Here is a 23,495-nt window from a genome sequence, read left to right as displayed (position 1 = left end):
TTTTCTAGCCTCCACTTATTAGATGTTAAGTGGTTGTGTCACATACAGCACTGAACATGGTGTTCAAACGCATATTGCTATTTGGAGCTTCAGAATGGGATGTGCTTTGAGATGACACATCAACAGTCTCGAGGGGATTGTTCTACTACTTTTACCAGCAGCTGAAAAGGATGCCTTGTTCTTCTTCTCTGAAGTGGGGTCATAGTGTTATATCAGATGCGTTGGCAGTTCTTTGTTTATTCAATGAATATCCAATCCCTGCTGAAACACACACACACACACACACACACACACACACACACACACACACACACACACACACACACACACACACACACACACACACACACACACACACACACACACAGGCTCATATACTCTTAGAAAAATGGGTTGCAAAAGGACTCTTCGGCTGTCCCCATCAGAGAACCTTTTTTGGTTCCATGTAGAACTCTTTTGGCTCCATGTAGAACCCTCTGTGGGAAGGGTTCTACATGGAACCAAAAGGGGTCCTTCAAAGGGTTCTATGGGGACAGCCGAAGAACCCTTTTAGGTTCTATATTGCACCTTTTTTCTAAGAGTGTACTCACACACACACATGCACATACACACTCGCACTCACACCCTCACTCATGTACATGAGCACTGACACATTAACACAAACCGTTCCTAGGAAAATCCCGATAAAGATCCCTGGTAAGATACAAAGATATGAAGATTATGGTTTTTGAATTTAGAAAAAGTGCATTACCTGTTTAACAAAAGTCTAGTGGTAGAATTGGCAGAGGATGAATAAAATAAGATAGTGGATTTGGATATGGGTGGCCTGGCTCAGTAATAAGAGTCGAGGTGCTCTATCCACCCCTGTTCATTTCTGTCAGGCAGAGATAAGACGCCTTGAACTGCTCCCAGGACCCCAGACAGGAAGTCACAGGTGCCAAAAGTGAGTCATTCCCAAAACATGGCCCTTAGAAGCTTAACAGTGTTTTGGTGTTATGACTGGATAAAGAAAACAATCACAAGCCGCTTGTCTTCAGTCGTTAAAGTTGATGTCCATAACAGGGATTCAGGGGCAGAGGCCGTAGCCTGACACAGAGACTTGTCTGGTCTAATTTATCGCGGTAAGCAAGCTGAGAGGGAAAAACACATGTCACCTATTCTGTCAAATTGTCACAGTTATGATGACAGGCCAGAGAGATGTGCAGTTACACTGTACTACACTCTACCCACTGGGCACAGACCTGAATTCAACGTCTATTCCCCGTTGGTTCAACGTAATTTCATTGAAATGACATGGAGACAATGTTGATTCTACCAGTGTGTGCCCAGTGGGTAGAAGTATATACTATGAGATGCTAGAACTTACATTATGAATATTTTCACCCACCTAAACCATGACCAAACCTGTGACCTCCCTGCTTTCCTGATCATTTCTCAATATGTTTTATAGTGAAGACATGGGGAAGAATTGGCTTGGACCCCTTTTACTACACGAAGCCCTGCTTATCCATCACGACTGGACTGCCGACGTAATCTGCCCAAGGTTTTTTTTCCAACAGGCCCCTCCGTCGCGATGTCCCCTGAATGCCCATCTGCTAGCCTGCTAGCCGCGGCCCGCTAGCTGTCTAGAGCATATTGGACTGTTAGCTGAAGAGATCCATCGGCCAATTTCTTTGGCCACTATACCTATTTTGCCAGTTGGACTGAACCCCTTTGCTACACGGAACCCTACTACTCCATCACGACTGGTCTAGTCGACGTAACTGCACGAGGAGGCTATAACAGACTTCCTCCGTCACGACGTCCCTCTAAGGCCCTTCTGCTAGCTTGCTATCCCCAGCCTGCTAGCTGTTTGAATCGCCATGTCTCCAGCAAGCCTAACTACTCACTGAACTTCTATGATCACTCGGCTACGCATGCCTCTCCCTAATGTCAATATGCCTTGTCCATTGCTGTTCTGGTTAGTGATTATTGTCTTATTTCACTGTAGAGCCTCTAGCCCTGCTCAATATGCCTTAGCCAACCCTTTAGTTCCACCTGCCACACATGCGGTGAGATCAGCTGCTTTAAATGTTTCTAGAGACAATATCTCTCTCATCATCACACAATGTCTAGGTTTACCTCCAATGTATTCACATCCTACCATACCTTTGTCTGTACATTATGCCTTGAATCTATTCTATCGCGCCCAGAAACCTGCTCCTTTTACTCTCTGTACCGAACGTACTAGACGACCAGTTCTTATAGCCTTTAGCCGTACCCTTATCCTACTCCTCCTCTCTTCCTCTGGGGATGTAGAGGTTAATCCAGGCCCTGCAGTGCCTAGCTCCACTCCTATTTTTTTTAATAGATATATTTTTAAAATATTCCCCAGGTGCTCTCATTTGTTGACTTCTGTAACCGTAAAAGCCTTGGTTTCATGCATGTTAACATTAGAAGCCTCCTCCCTAAGTTTGTTTTATTCACTGCCCTAGCACACACTGCCAACCCGGATGTCCTAGCCGTGTCTGAATCCTGGCTTAGGAAGACCACCAAAAACCCTGAAATTTCCATCCCTAACATTTTCCGACAAGATAGAACTACCAAAGGGGGTGGAGTTGCAATCTACTGCAGTGATAGCCTGCAGAGTGTTGTCTTACTATCCAGGTCTGTACCCAAACAATTTGAGCTTCTACTTTTAAAAATACACCTTTCCAGAAACATGTCTCTCACCGTTGCCGCATGCTATAGACCACCCTCTGCCCCCAGCTGTGCCCTGGACACCATATGTGAATTGATTGCCCCCCATCTATCTTCAGAGCTCGTGCTGCTAGGTGACCTAAACTGGGACATGCTTAACACCCCAGCCATCCTACAATCTAAGCTTGATGCCCTCAATCTCACACAAATTATCAATGAAACTACCAGGTACAACCCCAAATCGGTAAACACGGGCACCCTCATAGATATCATTCTAACCAACTTGCCCTCCAAATACATCTCTGCTGTTTTTAACCAAGATCTCAGCGATCATTGCCTGCATCTGCAATGGGTCTGCGGTCAAACGACCACCCCTCATCACTGTCAAACGCTCCCTAAAACACTTCATTGAGCAGGCCTTTCTAATCGACCTGGCCCGGGTACCCTGGAAGGATATTGACCTCATCCAGTCAGTAGAGGTTGCCTGGTTATTCTTTAAAAGTGTCTTCCTCACCATCTTAAATAAGCATGCCCCATTCAAAGAATGTAGAACCAGGAACAGATATAGCCCTTGGTTCACTCCAGACCTGACTGCCCTTGACCAGCACAAAAAACATCCTGTGGCGTACTGCATTATCATCGAATAGCCCCCGTGATATGCAACTTTCAGGGATGTTAGGAACTAATATACACAGGCAGTTAGGAAAGCTAAGGCTAGCTTTTTCAAACAGAAATCTGCATCCTGTAGCACAAAATCAAAAAAAGTTCTGGGACACTGTAAAGTCCATGGAGAATAAGAGCACCTCCTCCCAGCTGCCCACTGCACTGAGGCTAGGAAACATTGTCACCACCGATAAATCCACTATAATTGAGAATTTCAATAAGCATTTTTCTACGGCTAGCCATGCTTTCCACCTGGCTACTGTTACCCCGGTCAACTGCCCTGCACCCCCCACAGCAACTCACACAAGCCTCCCCATTTCTCCCTACAAATCAGCCGGGCTAGACAATCTGGACCCTCTCTTTCTTTCTACAATTATCTGCAACCCCTGTTACTAGCCTGTTCAACCTCTCTTTCGTATCGTCTGAGATTCCCAAAGATTGGAAAGCTGGTGCCATCACCCCCCTCTTCAAAGGGGGAGACACTCTTGACCCAAACTGCTACAGACCTATATCTATCCTACCCGGCCTTTCTAAGGTCTTCGAAAGCAGAGTTAACAAACTGATTACCGACCATTTCGAATTCCACCGTACCTGCTCCGCTATGCAATCTGGTTTCAGAGCTGGACATGGGTGCACCTTAGCCACGCTCAAGGTCCTAAACCATATCATAACCGCCATCGATAAGAGACATTACTGTGCAGCCATATTCATCGACCTGGCCAAGGCTTTGGACTTTGTCAATCACCACATTCATATCGGCAGACTCAACAGCCTTGGTTTCTCAAATGACTGCCTCACCTGGTTCACCAACTACTTCTCTGATAGAGTTCAGTGTGTCAAATCAGAGGGCCTGTTGTCTGGACCTCTGGCAGTCTCCATGGGGGTGCCACAGGGTTCAATTCTTAGGCCGACTCTCTTCTCTGTATACATCAATGATGTCGCTCTTGCTGCTGGTGATTCTCTGATCCACCTCTACGCAGACGACACCATTCTGTATACTTCTGGCCCTTCTTTGGACACTGTGTTAACTAACCTCCAGACGAGCTTCAATGCCATACAACTCTCCTTCCGTGGCATCCAACTGCTCTTAAATGCAAGTAAAACTAAATGCATGCTCTTCAACCGATCGCTGCTCGCACCTGCCCACCCGTCCAGCATCACTACTCTGGACGGTTCTGACTTTGTCACGGCTGTGTTTAGACGGACCAAGGCGCAGCGTGCTCTGAGTTCCACATATTTTATTTGGTAAAACTACAAAAACAAAAAGGAAACAAACAACTAACCGTAACGTAAGCGGTGCAACATGCACTAACTCAAAACAAGATCCCACAAAACACAGTGGGGAAATAGCTGCCCAAATATGATCCCCAATCAGAGACAACGATAAACAGCTGCCTCTGATTGGGAACCATACCAGGCCAACATAGAAAAAACAACCTAGATAACCCACCCTAGTCACACCCTGACCTAACCAACATAGAGAATAAAAGGCTCTCTATGGTCAGGGCGTGACAGACTTAGAATATGTGGACAACTACAAATTCCTAGGTGTCTGGCTAGACTGTAAACTCTCCTTCCAGACTCACATTAAGCATCTCCAATCCAAAAATGACATCTAGAATCGGTTTCCTATTTCGCAACAAAGCATCCTTCACTCATGCTGCCAAACATACCCTCGTAAAACTGACCATCCTACCGATCCTCGACTTCGGCGCTGTCATCTACAAAATAGCCTCCAACACTCTACTCAACAAATTGGATGCAATCTATCACAGTGCCATCTGTTTTGTCACCAAAGCCCCATATACTACCCACCACTGCGACCTGTACGCTCTCGTTGGCTGGCCTTCGCTTCATACTCGTTGCCAAACCCACTGGCTCCAGGTCATCTACAAGTCTTTGCTAGGTAAAGCCCCACCTTATCTCAGCTCACTGGTCACCATAGCAGCACCCACCCGTAGCACCAGCTCCAGCAGGTATATCTCACTGGTCACCCCCAAAGCCAATTCCTCCTTTGGCCGCCTTTCCTTCCAGTTCTCTACTGCCAATGACTGCAAAAGTCACTGAAGCTGGAGACTCATCTCCCTCACTAGCTTTAAGCACCAGCTGTCAGAGCATCTCATAGATCACTGCACCTGTACATAGCCCATCTGTAAATATCCCATCCAACTACCTCATCCCCATACTGTATTTATTTATTTATCTTGCGCCTTTGCAACCCAGTATCTCTACTTGCACATTCATCTTCTGCACATCTATCACTCCAGTGTTTAATTCGTATATTGTAATTACTTCGCCACCATGGCCTATTTATTGCCTTACCTCCCTTAACTTACCTCATTTGCGCACACTGTATATAGACTTTCTACTGTATTATTGACTGTATGTTTGTTTATTTCTTGTGTAACTGTGTTGTTGTATGTGTTGAACTGCTTTGCTTTATCTTGGCCAGGTCGCAGTTGTAAATGAGAACTTGTTCTTAACTAGCCTACCTGGTTAAATAAAGGTGAAATAAATAAAAAGAATGGGGTCACAGAAACAAATCAATTTGAGCTAACAGATACTGTAGGGTAGCTATATGTTTGCAGTAAATGCTTTAAGTCAAGCGCAAGTCAGCTTGAGGGGTCCTTAAGAGCAGCGTCTGTGTGTGTGCAGGAACAGTAATGGCACCAGGTCTCTGACTGAAAGGCTTATTTGAACAGTAATATTTACACAGTGAGAGCTAAAAATGAACATGAGAGGTGGCACACAGAGCGAGTGTAGACTGGATTGGAGGCTCAGGGTGAGAGTGTGTGTGGGGGGGGGGTTGGTTCTTCTATCCTTTCCTATATGGATAATAAAACAAGGAAAATTCTCCCTCGTGGGGAAATTTCCCACGTACCCATGAGGACAAAGGCTATTTTAAGCTTTGGGGTTAGGTTTAGGGTTAGGGTTACAATTAGGGTTACAATTGGGGTTAGGGTAACAGTAAGGGATTAGTGGTTAGGGTTAGGGTTTGCGCTACAGGTTAAGGTTAGGGTTATGGTAAGGGTTAGGTTTAGGGAAAATAGGATTTTTAATGGAAATTCATTTTAGGTCCCCAAGAGGATAGAAGAACATTGCGTGTGTGTGTGTGTGTGTGTGTGTGTGTGTGTGTGTGTGTGTGTGTGTGTGTGTGTGTGTGTGTGTGTGTGTGTGTGTGTGTGTGTGTGTGTGTGTGTGTGTGTGTGTGTGTGTGTGTGTAGGGTCGTTTTGGGAGTGTTTCAGTAAAATCTTGATGTACAGTATAGGATAGAAGTTATGTAGGTGCCCAATGGTTATGTGTATAGAAAGCTGATATGCCAATAGACTTTTGTTATCAGCAGTAAACTGAGCCAAAAAATATTTAGTTTTTAAATTACCACCATTCCCTGTAGACCTCCAACTCAGAACAAACCAAAAGAGATAACACATTTACATATTTTTTTTTTAAACTCTTACTTGTAGAAAAAAAACACTAAACAGATGTGCAAAAAAAACAGATACACTATATATAGAAAAGTATGTGGACATGCCTCAAAATTCACCTATTTCAGCCACACCTGTTGCTGACAGGCATAGAAAATCAAGCACGCAGCCATGCAATCTCCATAGACAATCATTGGCAGTAGAATGGCCTTACTGAATAGCTCAGAGACTTTCAACTTGGCACCGTCACAAGATGTCACCTTTACAACAAGTCAGTTTGTAACATTTTTGCCTTGCTAGAGCTTCCCCAGTCAACTGTAAGTGCTGTTATTGTGAAGTGGAAAGGGCTTGGAGCAACAACGGCTCAGCCGCGAAGTGGTAGGCCTCACACTCACTACCCAGTTCCAAACTGCCTCTGGAAGCAACGTCAGCACAAGGACTGTTCGTCGGGAGCTTTATGAAATGGGATTGCATGGCTAAGCAGCCGCACACAAGCCTAAGATCACCATGTGCAATGCCAAGTGTCGGCTGGAGTGGTGTAAAGCTCGCCGCCATTGGACTCTGGTGCAGTGGAAACGCGTGCTCTGTACTAATGAATCACGCTTCACCATCTGGCAGTCTGACGGACTAATCTGGGTTTGGTGGATGCCAGGAGAACGCTACAGTTTAAGTCGGAAGTTTACATACACTTAGGTTGGAGTCATTAAAACTCATTATCCAACCACTCCACAAATGTATTTTTAACAAACTATAGTTTTGGCAAGTCGGTTAGGACATCTACTTTGTGCATGACACAAGTCATTTTTCCAACAATTGTTTACAGACAGATTATTTCACTTATAATTTCATTGTATCACAATTCCAGTGGGTCATAAGTTTACATACACTACGTTGACTATGCCTTTAAACAGCTTGGAAAATTCTAGAAAATAATGTCATGGCTTTAGAAGCTTCTGATAGGCTAATTGACATAATTTGAGTCAATTGGAGGTGTACCTGTGGATGTATTTCAAGGCCTACCTTCAAACTCAGTGCCTCTTTGCTTGACATCATGGGAAAATCTAAAGAAATCAGCCAAGACCTCAGAAACAAATTGTAGACCTCCTCAAGTCTTGTTCATCCTTGGGAGCAATTTCCAAACGCCTGAAGGTACCACGTTCATCTGTACAAACAATACTACGCAAGTATAAACACCATGGGACGACGCAGCCGTCATACCGCTCAGGAAAGAGACACGTTCTGTATCCTAGAGATGAATGTACTTTGGTGCGAAAAGTGCAAATCAATCCCAGAACAACAGCAAAGGACCTTGTGAAGATGCTGGAGGAAACAGGTACAAAAGTATCTATATCCACATTAAAATGAGTCCTATATCGACATAACCTGAAAGGCTGCACAGCAAGGAAGAAGCCACTGCTCCAAAACCGCCATCAGAAAGACAGACTACGGTTTGCAACTGCACATGGGGACAAAGATCGTACTTTTTGGAGAAATGTCCTCTGGTCTGATGAAACAAAAATAGAACTGTTTGGCCATAATGACCATCGTTATGTTTGGAGGAAAAAGGGGGAGGCTTGCAAGCCGAAGAACTGTAATGGCTGTTGAATGGAGTAGACCAAGGCGCAGCGTGGTTAGTGCTCATCGTTGTAATTTAATGGAAAAATTAGAACACTTTACAAATAAACAAAAGACAGCCAAACAGTTCTGTCAGGTAAGATAACTAAACAGAAATAAACCACCCACAAAACCCAAAGGAAAACAGGCTACCTAAGTATGGCTCCCAATCAGCGACAACAATGTACAGCTGTCCCTGATTGAGAGCCATACCATGCCAAAACAAAGAAATACCAAACATAGAAAAAAGGACATAGAATGTAACCCCAAAACACACAGAAAACCCCCCCCCTGCCACGCCCTGACCAAACTACAATAACAAATAACCCCTTTTACTGGTCAGGATGTGACAAGAACACCATCCCAACCGTGAAGCACGGGGGTGGCAGCATCATGCTGTGGGGGTGCTTTGCTGCTGGAGGGACTGGTGCACTTTACAAAATAGATGGCATCATGAGGACGGAAAATTATGTGGATATATTGAAGCAACATCTCAAGACATCAGTCAGGAAGTTAAAGCTTGGGCGCAAATGGGTCTTCCAAATGGGCAATGACCCCAAGCATACTTCCAAAGTTGTGGCTTAAGGACAACAAAGTCAAGATATTGGAGTGGCCATCACAAAGCCCTGATCTCAATCCTATAGACAATTTGTGGGCAGAACTGAAAAAGTGTGTGCGAGCAAGGAGGCCTACAAACCTGACTCAGTTACACCAGCTCTGTCAGGAGGAATGGGCCAAAATTCACCCAACTTATTGTGGGAAGCTTGTGGAAGGCTACCTGAAACGTTTGACCCATGTTAAACATTTTAAAAGCAATGCTACCAAATACTAATTGAGTGTATGTATACTTCTGACCCACTGGGAATGTGATGAAAGAAATAAAAGCTGAAATAAATCATTCTCTCTACTATTATTCTGACATTTCACATTCTTAAAATAAAGTGGTGATCCTAACTGACCTAAGACATGGAATTTTTACTATGATTAAATGTCAGGAATTGTGAAAAACTGACTTTAAATGTATTTGGCTGAGGTGTATGTAAACTTCCGACTTCTCCTGTATCTGCCTGAATTCATAGTGCCAACGGTGGAGGAGGAATAATGGTCTGGTGCTGTTTTTCATGATTTGGGCTATGCCCCTTAGTTCCAGTGAAGGGAAATCTTAACACTACAGCATACAATGACATTCTAGACGATTCTGTGCTTCCAACTTTGTTGTAACAGTTTGGGGAAGGACCTTTCCTGTTTCAGCATGACAATTCCCCTGTGCACTAAGCGAGGTCCATACAGAAATGGTTTGTCGAGATCTGTGTTGAAGAACTTGACTGTCCTGCACAGATCCCTGACCTCAACCCCACCTTTGGAATGAATTGCAATGCCGATTGTGAGCCAGGCCTAATTGCCCAACATCAGTGCCCACCTCACTAATGCTCTTGTGCCTGAATGGAAGCAAGTCCCCGCAGCAATGTTCCAACATCTAGTGGAAAGCCTTCCCAGAAGAGTGGATGCTGTTATAGCAGCAATGGGGGGAACAACTCCATATGAATGCCCCGGAATGAGATGTTCGACGAGCAGGTGTCCACATACTTTTGGTCATGTAGTGCATCTCTAGCTTAAACAGGCAGATTTTGATGGGGATTTATTTATTATGTAAATTTGATTTCCGTCGGGCCGTGGAAATTGTAGGCTAAGGATTAAAGGAAAGAAGGGAGGGGTAGAAAAGAAGGAGGGAGCTCAGAGAGAGAGAGAGGGAGAGAGAGACCAACAGATTGAGCAAGAGAGAAAAGAGACGAGAGAGGCTAATATAAGACTGAGGAAAGAACCCAGTGAGAGAGACCAGAGAGAGAGAGAGGAAAGACTCCAGAGCCCAGAGAGAGAGCAGGGTAGAGGGACAGGCCCTAAGATGGAGGTCTTCCTCCCAGGACGTGACAGGCTGTTGGCTGTAGGATGCTCAGGAAGGCCTTGGCAGGCCAACAAAGACAGCCCTTCAGCTGCAGGGTGTACTTTTTCAGGCCCCAGCATCCCCTTTGGCAACGGCACAGAGAGTGCTGGCGTGCAGAGGCCCCAGAGACGGACGGACGGACGTGAAAGAAAAGGCCTTCTCGGCTCCCTGTTATTTACTCAGGCTGACGAGGACCTGGGCATTTCTTGTCTGGGTGAAGGAGGGGAAAAACAGGAGGGTCTCTCTATCTCTTAGGTCTCCTGGGGTTGAACAGTGCTTTCATCTGCCGTTGTTCACACGCTTGTCTTGACGGTCGTGTGTGTGTTACCTGAGCTGTTGACCTCAAGCACCATGGTGGTATATGACGGCCACCCTCCGATATGAGATATGGTCAAATATTTTGCATAGTAAACACAAGTTATCTCAAAAGTACTAGCTTCGAGGATTCAGTAACCACCTGTTTGTCGAAAGTTATATCAGTGGGCCTTTTGAATGGTACACCAACGTCCTTTCAAAACAAAATAAGAACAGTACAGAGAAAGCAGCGTAGATATGATTCAGAAGACATTGGAGAACACGTGTACGATTAACAATACTGTACTCACATGTCCAATGTCAACACAGCTCTAATGTCTACACACAGATCATTTACTCAGTTGTGTTAATCAACAATGATGCACCACGAGAATGTTAATTCAATTAGGCATTGGACAGTTCAACTCAAATGATGACCCACTTGTATAATCCTTGTGTACATTACTCATGACTCCCGCTCCCCCGCTGTTTGGTATGTCTGTTGACTAATGTATGCAGCTCAATGTAATAAAGACATTATATACATTGTATAAATGAACTAAACAAAGAACGGAGGTGGCAGCCTTGACAGCATAGCAATGTCTGCCGGCCGTGCCATCATCATTTAAGACGAGCAGGATTTAATGTAATATATATTTACTGTATCTGGCTATGTGTTTGTTTGTTTTGGTGTTGTCTCCGAGCCAACATGTTTGACTGTAAGGCATTGGTTAGGGTCATTTCTCTCTGCTCTGCTGTCTACTCCTATCCTGGGAGAATGTGTATGCGTGTGTGTGTGTGTGTGTGTGTGTGTGTGTGTGTGTGTGTGTGTGTGTGTGTGTGTGTGTGTGTGTGTGTGTGTGTGTGTGTGTGTGTGGAGGAGGGCATTCCACTGACTCACCCATCCTCCCTCCAACCAGAAAAAAACAACATGGATGAACTACATAAAGAAAGAAGATAAATCAGGCAAGGTTTGGTTTGCTGCTCCTTGGGTTTGACTCAGAGCTTGTGCAAAGTGGGCAGTGTGCCAGGGACAGGGGGGTGAAGGGGGGTCGGAGGTGGGAGGTAGGCAGGCTGTCCTCAATGTGCTGCTTTCAGCAGTTTGGAGGGGCAGGGGAATAACCTCCGACCCCATCTGTTTCCTGAAGATAGGCCCTGACGGGTGTAAGTACTCAGTGAGGGCATGTTATCCTGACTAAGGGCAGATCTCTCTCCCCAGCAAAAACAACAGAATGGGAGGGAGGGAGGGAAGGAGGGGGGGTGGGGGGAAGAGAAAGACTTATTCGTCAGCTAAAAGATAGCATGGTGAAGGGGAAGGTTGGATCCTGGAATGATCAAGGCTTTATGCTTTTCCTTTGTCCATCCCATGAATCTGTGCAGTTTCCTCTTGTTTTTCCCGTTCCAAGTTTTGGCCTTTTGACTTTGGCTTTCTTTCCGAAGGGGTTGGAATTACGTTGTTTTATTTAAATAAGGAAGTTCACAGCACTTAGAATTCGGCAGAGGGAAGAAGTGGTCCATCACCTTTTGAACCTGCTGGAAACTGGTTTTCTGCATTTTCCATTTTATATCACACTGTGTTCTGTATTCCGCACCATTGGAATGTCAATGAATAACCGATTGTGATAAAGAGACAGTAAATGAAAGATAAAAGCGATGGCACGTACTTCACTGCACCTGCTTGTCCTTGGGTGAAGTATTTATCCTCCCCATGCTCCGCCCATCTCTCTCTCTCTCTCTCTCTCTCTCTCTCTCTCTCTGACCTCACCCTAACCCTACACAGTGCCCCGAAAGCACCGGCTGCCTTATGGCTCCATTCAGCCAGTGTTCACTCAGCTGAGCCAATATTCTATAATCTAATATCCATAGACTAATTGTCAGAACAGACCGCTTCTCCCTTACAAAGTCATTCGTTTGCGGTCGTGACGAGAGTGTTATTCTTACGTACGTGTCGACGTATGTGGACTTTTGTTTTCTTCTCTCCCTTGACATAAGGTCATTTTAAAGTCTATTTCTTCTAAACTATTCAGGTAATTTTTTAAGAATAATAGAAATTGTCTAATTTACCTTATGTGGGGGTTACATCTTGAAGCTCCCCATTGCCTTGTGTTGGGGATTAAATGTCAGAGAGATTTTAAGTCACAGCGGGCTAAGCCATTACATGGCCACATACAAGGTTAATTGTGGTAAAATAATTTACATTTTTCTTTCCTTACCTGTAATTACACTTTGAATAGCAGGTTGAAGTGTAGGTTTTTAGATAATTCATAAGGCGAGGAATTGTTACCTCTGAGAGGCAAGCATAATGCAGTAGCAAGAGAAAAAATTTCCAAGTAACAAAGGAATGTAAATTCATACTTAGCTACCTTGCAATTACCATACTGACTAATGCCACAGCAGCCCACCTTTACTATTTAACAGAGCTGAGACAAATGACTTCCTAATGAAATCTGACAAAACACCTTCTCTCTTTCTCCCTCTCCCTCTTGTTCCTCATTTTCGCCTTCTTCTATCTCTTATGCTCTCTCTCTTATGCTCTCTCTCTTATGCTCTCTCTCTTATGCTCTTTCTCTCTCTCTCTCTCTCTTTGTTTCTCTGTATCTCTGTACAGATGGTGTTGATCTCGAGGATGATCCTTCCTGTTCTTGGCCTGCATCATCTCCATCCAGTAAAGACCAGACTTCCCCCGGCCACTGTGAAGACTATGATTTTGGCGAGGATGAAGGGGGCCCCGGCCTGCCGTACCCATGCCAGTTCTGCGACAAGTCCTTCAGCCGTCTGAGCTTCTTGAAGCGCCACGAGCAGAGCCACGGTGACAAGCTCCCCTTCAGCTGCACCTTCTGCAGCCGCCTGTTCAAGCACAAGCGCAGCCGTGACCGCCACGTCAAGCTGCACACCGGCGACAAAAAGTACCACTGTGGCGAGTGCGACTCGGCCTTCTCACGCAGCGACCATCTCAAGATCCATATGAAGACCCACGCCTCCAACAAGCCCCACAAGTGCCCTGTGTGCCGCCGGGGCTTTCTCTCCTCCAGCTCCCTCCATGGACACATGCAGGTCCACGAGCGGGGCAAAGACGGTGGTGGCGGGGGGCCAGGCAGCGGCCTCTCCAGGGAGGAGTGGAAGCTGAAGGAGACGAGGAAGTGCAGCCGCTGTGAGGAGGGTTTTGATGTCCCTGAGGAGTTGCAAAGGCACATCGCCGAGTGCCACCCAGAGTGCTCTCCGTCGGAGGACGGGGGCCTGTGTGGCGCCTTGCAGTGCATCTATTGCCACGAGCCCTTCAGCGACGAGGGTGTCCTGCTGACCCACATTGACCAGGCCCACAGTCGCGACCGCAAAGGTCACAACTGCGCCGTCTGCTCCGAGCACTTCCTCTCTGTGGAGGACCTGTACGCCCACATGGACGTCCACCAGCTCCCCGAATCCAGTAACCACAGCAACAGCCCATCCCTGCTCACTGTGGGCTACACCTCTGTCTCCAGCACAACCCCAGACTCCAACCTCTCCGTCGACAGCTCCACCATGGTGGAGGCAGCCCCGCCCATACCCAAGACCCGGGGGAGGAGAAAGAGGGCCGCCCAGCACACCTCACACGACATTGGGGGACGTTCGTCCAAGCAGCCCAAGATCTCCTACAGCTGTATCTACTGCAATAAGCAGGTGTTCTCTAGCCTTGCCGTGCTTCAGATACACCTGCGGACCATGCACCTTGACAAACCCGAGCAGGCACACACCTGTCAGTTCTGCCTAGAGGTGCTTCCCTCCCTGTTCAACCTGAACGAGCACCTGAAGCAGGTACACAATGCCGAGGACCATGCCACCCTGCTGGGCAGCCTGCCTGACACCCTGCTTCAGTGTAATTTCTGCACCGAGGTTTTAAGTGACCTCAACGCTCTTCAAGAGCACATCCGCTGCTCCCACGGCTTCCCCAGCCCCGTGGCCAAGGAGAGTAACGCCTTCTTCTGTCCCCAGTGCTTCATGGGGTTCCTGACTGAGGCCACCCTGGAGGAGCACGTCCGTCAGACCCACTGTGACGGGGGCAGCCTGCGTTTCGACTCCCCCCTAGAGGTGACTCCCAAGGAGCCCATTGTGGAGGTGTACTCCTGCTCCTACTGCACCAACTCGCCCATCTTCAACAGCGTTCTGAAGCTGAACAAGCACATCAAAGAAAACCACAAGAACATTCCTCTGGCGCTGAACTACATCAACAATGGAAAGAAGTCTCTGCGGACCCTCAGCCCTTCCTCACCCATATCGATTGATCAATCTTTCCTTCATGGTTCCTCCTCTCGCAGCAATCGTGGCACTAGCGAGTTCATCTGCAACCAGTGTGGGGCCAAGTACACCAGCCTGGACCTGTTCCAGACCCACCTGAAGACTCACCTGGATGGGATGCAGCCCCAACTCAACTGCCCTCAGTGCAACAAGGACTTCCCCAACCAGGAGTCCCTGCTGAAGCATGTGACGGTCCACTTTACCATCACCTCCACTTACTACATCTGTGAGAGCTGCGACAAGCAGTTCACCTCGGTAGACGACCTGCAAAAACACCTGCTGGACATGCACACGTTCGTGTTCTTCCGCTGCACCCTCTGCCAGGAAGTGTTTGACTCCAAGGTGTCCACCCAGCTCCACCTGGCCGTCAAGCACAGCAATGAGAAGAAGGTGTACCGCTGCACCTCCTGCAACTGGGACTTCAGGCACGAGGCCGACCTGCAGCTGCATGTCAAGCACAGCCACCTGGAGAACCAGGGCCGGGCCCACCGCTGCATCTTCTGCGGGGAGTCCTTCGGCACGGAGGTGGAGCTGCAGTGCCACATCACCACCCACAGCAAGAAGTATAACTGCCGCTTCTGCAGCAAGGCCTTCCATGCCATCGTACTTCTGGAAAAGCACCTGAGGGAAAAGCACTGTGTGTTCGAGGGCAAGGCCCAGAACTGTGGTGCGAATGGCTCCACAACCGGAGGAGCGGACCACCACCCGGCGGCCAAGGATGACGCAGAGCTACAGGGTCTCCTGTCCAACAGCCATGGTGCAGGAGCGGCAGGATCAGGAGGCGTGTTGGAGTCTCCAAACAACCACGATGGGAGTGAGGAGGAAGTGGACACCGCTGACCCCTTGTTTGGGTGTGACATCTGCGGGGCGTCATACACCATGGACTCACTCCTCACCAACCACCAGCTCCGAGACCACAACATCCGCCCGGGCGAGAGCGCCATGGCGAAGAGGAAGTCGGACATGATCAAGGGCACCCACAAGTGTAACGTCTGCCAGCGCACCTTCTTTTCAGAGGCAGGTCTGAGGGAACACATGCAGACCCACCTGGGCCCCGTCAAGCACTACATGTGTCCCATCTGCGGAGAGCGTTTCCCCTCGCTGCTCACATTGACCGAGCACAAGGTCACCCACAGCAAGAGCCTAGACACGGGCAGTTGCCGCATCTGCAAGATGCCCCTGCAGAGCGAGGAGGACTTCATGGAGCACTGCCAGATGCACCCCGACCTGCGGAACTCCCTGACGGGCTTCCGCTGTGTGGTATGCATGCAGACCGTCACCTCCACCCTGGAGCTCAAGATCCACGGCACCTTCCACATGCAGAAGACAGGCACCATGTCCACCAACCACCCCATTGGCCGCACCACCAATCTCGCCTCCCACCACCACAACCAGCATCACCACCAACAACACCACCAGGCCAACCAGAAACTCTTCAAGTGTGCCTCGTGTCTGAAGGAGTTCCGCTCCAAATCTGACCTGGTGAAGCTGGACATCAACGGGCTGCCTTACGGGCTGTGTGCCGCATGTGTCAGCGCCGCCGGCTCAAAGAGCTCCAGCCCCACGGTGATGAATGGGGGCAGGCAGCAGCAGCAGGGAGGGGGAGGAGCCACGACCCCGGCCATGCCTGTAACAGCATGGACCGCTCAGACGGAGAGACTCAGCCCCAGAGAGGGGAAAGGCAAGCCGCCCCATTCATCGTCATCGCCCTCCTCCTCTATCTCCTCGACCGCCACCAAGACGCGGTGCACCAGCTGCAATGTGAAGTTTGAGTCGGAGGCTGAGCTGCAGAACCACGTCCAGACGGTGCACAGGGAGCAAGGAGGGGACAGCAACAGCGGGCAGCTCAGGACCCCACAAGTGTCCCCCATGCCCAGGGCCAGCCCCTCACAGACTGAGGAGGTGAGAGACCTTAATACAATGGAGATGAACACAATGAGCCAGTTTCCCGGACAGAGATTAAGCCTAGTCCTAGACTATAAAGCTATTTCAATGGAGATTCTTAATTGACCATGCCTTTTAGTCCAGGACTAGGCTTACATGTGTCTGGGTAACCCATATATTACCTAACTAATGTGTTAGAAAATGGCCAAATTAGAAAAGTATCCAAGTTTTTTGGTTGTCCAGTCAGCTTGTTGATTAACCGCACACATTAGTTATAGGATTTCTAGCCAAAGAAGTGCTCAGTAAGTCCTCAGAGTGCTCAGTAAGAATGTGACCTTCATGTACTCTAAAACCATGTGTCCTTGTGTTGTCCTTTTCTCTTGGTTTCTTGCTTAGAAGAAGACCTACCAGTGCATCAAGTGTCAGATGGTCTTCTACAGCGAATGGGACATCCAGGTTCACGTGGCCAACCACATGCTAGGTAAGAGAGGTTACTCGGTTCTTATTTTCTCTCTATGTTTATGGTCACTTTTTTAGGAACTGTCTAAAGTAGTCAAACAAAGGAATATCGGTTCAATATATTGTTTAACTATTCAACATATTTCCCCAAGATATTACATTTATATTACATTTTGGTCATTTAGCAGACGCTCTTATCCAGAGCATATTATTACATGTAGCTTTACATCTTTCACATTCTCCCTATAGTGTAGTACTAAATACACCCTTTGTTGTAATACAAATAAGTACTGTTAGCATAACTATATAATATTCAATCCTCTATTTTGATACCTTGTGAACTGATGATGGTAGCCTCTGTGAAACACAAGCATGAACACGATGTGTGTGCCTGCCCTTGATTTTCATACATTTTGGTCTGTCAGTGCTGAAATGCCTGATCCTGTATGAAATGTATAAAAACAACAATGTAGCACAATTTGATGCATGTACGCTAAGTTCATCAAACAAGATTCTAGATACACTTGAATCAAATGTTATTCAACACATTATTATTCTGAAAGCTTGATTCCAACACAGAGAGTACACTCTTCTGTTCTATAATTCTCAAACGTCTTTACTTTTGGCGTTCATTTGTATGCAGGTAGAATAATTAGCAGAGAACACACAATTCAAAACCCAGGCTTCTTTCTTTCTTGCCTGAATTAAGTAGGCGTCTGAATTCCAGTCTCACCTTCCTTTATTCATTCATTTATTCATCTCGTTTGGCGGCTCTTTCATTACACCGCATTATCTGTTGTCTTCAGTGGGAGAGAGACTCATTGATCTGGAACCAACCCGCCTCTCTGTTTGGGATGCGCTCCTAGGCGCAGGTGAATTTAAACACGGCGGGCAATTCTATCAGGACCGCTGGGCAATTCTATCAGGAACACACTGTTTGTGCATAAACAATCACAGGCATGTGATTTGTGATTTTGATTTTGTGCTGTGTGCTGTGTGTGTGTGTGTGTGTGTGCATGTGCGTGTGTTTGTGTGTGACTGAAAGTGTATAAATGTGTGGTTGGTTTGTATTCATCTGATCTGCTCTCTCTACACTACTGGGGGTGCCTAATGCAACACCATGCTAGCACTAGTCCTTTCTCTATCAGAGGCTGGCATGGTGCATGCTGTTTTGGTACAAAACAACCCCCCTACTGGTTACTTTATGTCTTTCAGCCACACATACTATTCCCCCATAATGTTAGAATCCAAACAGTTTCAGAAGAAGAATGGATAGACGATTGGTTTATTGAAGGATGTCCTACTTTTCTGACTCGATTCAGAATAAAGACAAATGTGCGATGGATCAAAATAAAATATTGATTTATGGAACGTATGAAAAAAATGATACACTTCAAATAGATCAAAATTGAAATAGAAATAACAATAAATGCGTAGTAATTGCCTTAACTTATGTTATTACACCAACATTGTTCGGAGGTGACCTTGGTTGGTTGTATATGCTGAGGAATGTCTCTCTCTGCTCTCCCTATCCAACAATGGGAGGGTTAAACCCGGAGCAGGCTGTTATTACCGCAAAGCCAATTTGGCCCCAAAAAAACCCCGAAAACCCCACCTTCCTCATTTAGAAAAAGCTCTAAATACCTTCTTTCTCTCTCCCTGAAAAAGGGACACTTTCTCCCTTTAATGGCCATCTGCACAGGACAGGGGAAACGGGGGTCTGGGGTCATCTCCGCTCAGCTGTCAGCGTTATTAGCCTAGGTAATGGAGCAGTCGCTGGATTCATAGGGGTGCTGTTTTCAACCCATGCCCCGCTCCACTCCTGCCCCCCTTCGCACTGGTGTCGCTTCACACTGATAGCTCTATATATAGTGATGTGGCCTGACATACCACTATCGCTAAGTGTATGGAATAACAGGGCCCGAGAATTGTCTCACCGACCGAGACAGGACAATCTCAGCTGTCTATCTTTGTAATACAATAGTCTCCGAACGTAAGCCAAGTGCACTCTGTCTCCCCCTTCCTTCCTTCCTTCCTTCCTTCCTTCCTTCCTTCCTTCCTTCCTTCCTTCCTTCCTTCCTTCCTTCCTTCCTTCCTTCCTTCCTTCCTTCCTTCCTTCCTTCCTTCCTTCCTTCCTTCCTTCCTTCCTTCCTTCCTTCTTTCCCCTCTCTCCCATCCTAACCAAAAAGCTAGGTTTCCCTCTCTCCCCCATCCTAACCAAAAAGCTACCTTTCCCTCTCCCCCCCATCCTAACCAAAAATCTAGCTTTCCCTCTCCCCCCCATCCTAACCAAAAAGCTACCTTTCCCTCTCTCCCCCATCCTAACCAAAAAGCTAGGTTTCCCTCTCTCCCCCATCCTAACCAAAAAGCCAGCTTTCCCTCCCCCAATCCTAACCAAAAGCTAGGTTTCCCTCTCTCCCCCATCCTAACCAAAAGCTACCTTTCCCTCTCCCCCCCATCCTAACCAAAAATCTAGCTTTCCCTCTCTCCCCCATCTTCACCAAAAAGCTACCTTTCCCTCTCCCCCCATCCTAACCAAAAAGCTAGCTTTCCCTCTCTCCCCCATCCTGACCAAAGTGGTAGCTAGCTAGTGGCCTCCTCATTTATACATCTGCCAGCACATTTTGATGCATGGATATTATACTCGGATGATGACAGACCAACCTCCTATTCTCCAACAGACAGAAAGCACAGCTCTGGTGCATTGCTACTCCACATTTAGCATGATAATCGGGGAAATGGAAGGGAGGGAGGGGGGGTGACCGTGAATGGCTGTAGGAGGAGTGTGCACTACACTGCAGAGAGAAGCCCTAGCCTGGCTAAACCAGAATGAACCATTGTCCCCCATGCGAATGCAGCATTCAGTCTGGTTTAACCAGGCTAGACCAGTCCTGGCCAAGCCCTGGAAACAGCCCCATGTGTCTTAAGATGGAGGCTGCAGCCTGCTAGGGCCCAGATGGATCAGTACACATTTGCTGTACAGCTGGTCGCTCTGTTTGGGGACCTGGTGTGATACTCCTATGGAGAAAAAAATGATATCGCCACCATCCAAGGAGCAATTTAATAGCAGCGCAGAAGACAGCTGGCCACTCTTTAGTTTAGAGCGTTTTTTTTGGCATGGCGCACTTACAGAATTGAGGGTGTCCGATTCATCTCCAGAGACAAACAGATTTATACTGCTTTCAGCTGTTGTGGTCATCAACCCACAAATCCCTCATTTGTATCTTTTTTTGTGTAGGATGCTGATTAAGGCATTCCACATCTTCCACACAGACAAAACAGCAATGTGTGTCAGTCATCATCTGTTTAAGTTGAATGAGACAAAACTCTCTAACTGACATTCATTTTCCACTTATATTGTTTGTTTTGAACTGTTTGCCTTTGAAGGTCTTTCATATGTCAGTTAAGCCTGTTGGGTTTTAAGCAGCAGGCCATCACCTCTCCACAGAGCTTCACTTTAACCTCCCTGTGAACTCTGACATTTGGAAAATCATGGGGGGGACTTTTGACCCATTTATCCTACTCTTCCAAATACCACTGTGTGGATTTCAGTGACCACTGACACATTTGTAAAGCATGGGCACTGAGCAAGGTGCTTAAAAGGTGAAAAAGGGTCCCCATTTTCACAGTTTTGATCCTTTCTTTTTACACTGGTCCAGCCCAAGTGGCTACTCCAGCCAAGGTGGCAAGGCTCAGAAGGACAATCATAAACAAACAAACCCTGGGCAGCACATTCCAGAAAGTGGTTTTGGGGTCACCTCTACCAGTTTTTGGGCTGGTGACAGGACAACGCTGAGCCTGCAGCCAAGTCAGGGAGGAGCCTTCTCCCTCTCACAGAGCGAAGCCGGTGGCCTGGTCAGCCTGGGCAGAGGGGGGTGGGGGACGGGGTCCGGGGGCGGAGAGGGAAAGGCACATTTGCTGTACAGCTGGCCGCTCTGTGTGAAGCAGGCACAGTGGGCCGTTACAGAGCTGGAGAGAGGAGGGTGAGGAGCATGAGGTCTCTAGCCCTCCTACAGTTTCTACCTCTCTCTGTTATCTCTCCGTCCCTGACTCTCCCTGACTCCGTTTTTCATACTAACCACCAATCTGGCAACCCATACTGTGTTTGGCTTTTAGTGATGATAGGGTAAGCTGGGAAGTATAGCTGTATTTTAGAGTTAAAAAGCTTGTTTCTTTTTTCGTACCATCCACCAATCTGGCAACCCTTATTGTGTTTGCCTTTTAGTGATGATAGAGTAAGCAGGGAGGTATAGCCGTATTTGAGGCTAAAATGCTTGTTTTGTTGCATTCTAAAGGGCTGCAAATTACCCCTGACACATATCCTCCTTGTTTTGGGTCCCTGGAGCAGCTTGGGCAATGGTGTGTTGATTATGCCATCTTTGTCACTGTCTCTTCTTCACTGGTGGCGACACACTCACTCACTCGCTACTCCATTAAAGGACATTTCTTTTCATGGTGCGTAAAGAAATGTGATGGTTTTAGTGTTGTTTTTCCCCCCTCCCAAATGTCCTGCCCTGAAATCCTCTTTTGATTTGCTTGTTATTACCACGAGACAACATAACAATAAGATATAGCCTACCTGTGCTCTTCAGTGAATGCAAGTCATTCATAAGGCGCATACACATTTAGTCTGTTAACAAACATAGTGGAACGAGCTTTCACTCCTAGGGGGGCTGGATCAGACTCCTAAACCCAATAGTAAACACAACACACCACAGCAACAGGAACTGGATCAATGTTATGAAATAAATAAGAGAACACACCATCCCCGCTCCGACCAGCCCAGACCAGCCACTGGAAACAAAAGGAAGCCATGCGTACTGTATACAAAGTAGACAGCGTGATTTCCTAGCCTGCTTTTTATTAATTGGTGATTAATAATAACGCCTCTCCGTTCGTTAGCACAGTCACCTCCCGTGCAGCCGAGTGTGCTGCTGCTAATATGCAATTAAGCGCACCTTCCTTCCCGTTACATTCTACCTCTCTGCCTAACTAATGTGGTGTCCACGAGTAGCATAGTGAAACAGGCTGCAAAGAAATATACTGCCTACAGTATCTTTAGTTTCAACACATTCAATTGCACAGTTTTTACCTGGATTCTAGCTACTTCCTTGTAAAAAAAAAAGTTACAAATGACTCCTTTAACTGAGAGACTGTCTGCATTAAAAACTTTTACGGCATTGCAGTAAAGGTACTATTCATGGAAAGGTGTGTTTGTTGTAAAGCAGGGGTTCTTGACATCACCGTTGGGATGATCTGTTCCTAGGCCAGACAAGCTCAGTCTGATGTGGTCCTTATCAATAGATTTTCTTGACATTTCCCCACACCTCACAGACTAGGCCAACATGTGAGAAAATATGTGATGCTCCCACAGTTCATACGGTTTGTTTGCACAAGCTTTGAGCAAACAATGTCTGGACTGGTAGGCAGATGATTGGTAGGCAGATGTCAGGTCACCATGGTGATTTTATTTTGGCAAATCCTTTTGAGGAGATATGGTTGCGGTTCTCTATCTCATTGTTATCACCTACACACAGCATACCATTTTCTCAACCTTTGCTTTTTGATATTTTGAAATCTTACCTCAGAATAGCATTATCTTATAATTAAAAACCTAATGAAGAATTTGGCTGTTGTAGCTCTAGCCCAGCTACCACGTAACATGGTTGCTCTGCCGACACGGAATGAGCTCGAGGTAGAAAGCTCTTTCTTCCTGTTCTCCAATCCTGGCTTCTCTATGTTTTATTAATATACAGGAGGGATGTCTCCTTTAGAGTGTTAATGCCAACCCTTGTTCTGAAGTGCCCTATAAATACTGGATGATCAGAATTAACCTCTCCAGTCCTGTCCCTCCCTGGAGGTTCCCGAGATGTCACCAAGGCCATCGGAGCATGCGCAGCACGGCCTGCCCCGGTCCGAGAGGGTTGCTAAGCAGTCAGACGGGGAGGGGGCTTATGGGAGCAGTGCAAACAGACAGCTCTGCCTTCGTAAAGGTCAACGGTGCAACCCACACCTCTCAAATCCCAGACCGGCGTCACATAGTGTGACCCAGAATCTAAGCGTGCCTGGAGAGAGATGCCTCCCTCCGACCTGCATGGGGAGAATTACAGGGCTAACATTGTGTTGTGGTAGACTGACTTTGGCTTTAGAGGTTGTCACCACCAATGGTAGAGTCACTGATCTATCTATATCTGGATTACCTATGAACTCCTTCCCTGTTGGTGTCAGCTGCGAGAATATGCAGTAGTACATCCAGTTGAGA

General features: G+C 46.9%; 1 protein-coding gene across 7 annotated transcripts in view; it reads left to right on the top strand.

Annotated features, from left to right (window-relative positions):
* LOC106599680 (zinc finger protein 521) overlaps positions 1–23,495 on the top strand; it is a 146,197-nt gene that overhangs the window by 65,345 nt on the left and 57,357 nt on the right. For 5 of the 7 annotated variants that reach the window (XM_014190971.2, XM_014190973.2, XM_014190967.2 and 2 more), the window contains 2 exons: positions 13,227–16,792; positions 17,171–17,255. In XM_014190971.2, coding sequence (XP_014046446.1) covers positions 13,583–16,792; positions 17,171–17,255 — 3,295 coding nt within the window. In that variant the 5' untranslated portion in view covers positions 13,227–13,582. The remainder of the gene's footprint in view (positions 1–13,226; positions 16,793–17,170; positions 17,256–23,495) is intronic. The other 2 variants (XM_045714713.1, XM_014190968.2) reach the window with 1 other exon arrangement.

Source organism: Salmo salar, chromosome ssa03 (assembly GCF_905237065.1).
Source record: "Salmo salar chromosome ssa03, Ssal_v3.1, whole genome shotgun sequence".
In the NCBI taxonomy this organism is placed as follows: domain Eukaryota; kingdom Metazoa; phylum Chordata; class Actinopteri; order Salmoniformes; family Salmonidae; genus Salmo; species Salmo salar.
Note: the sequence above shows the minus strand (reverse complement) of the source record. Positions and strands in the feature narration are given on the sequence as shown.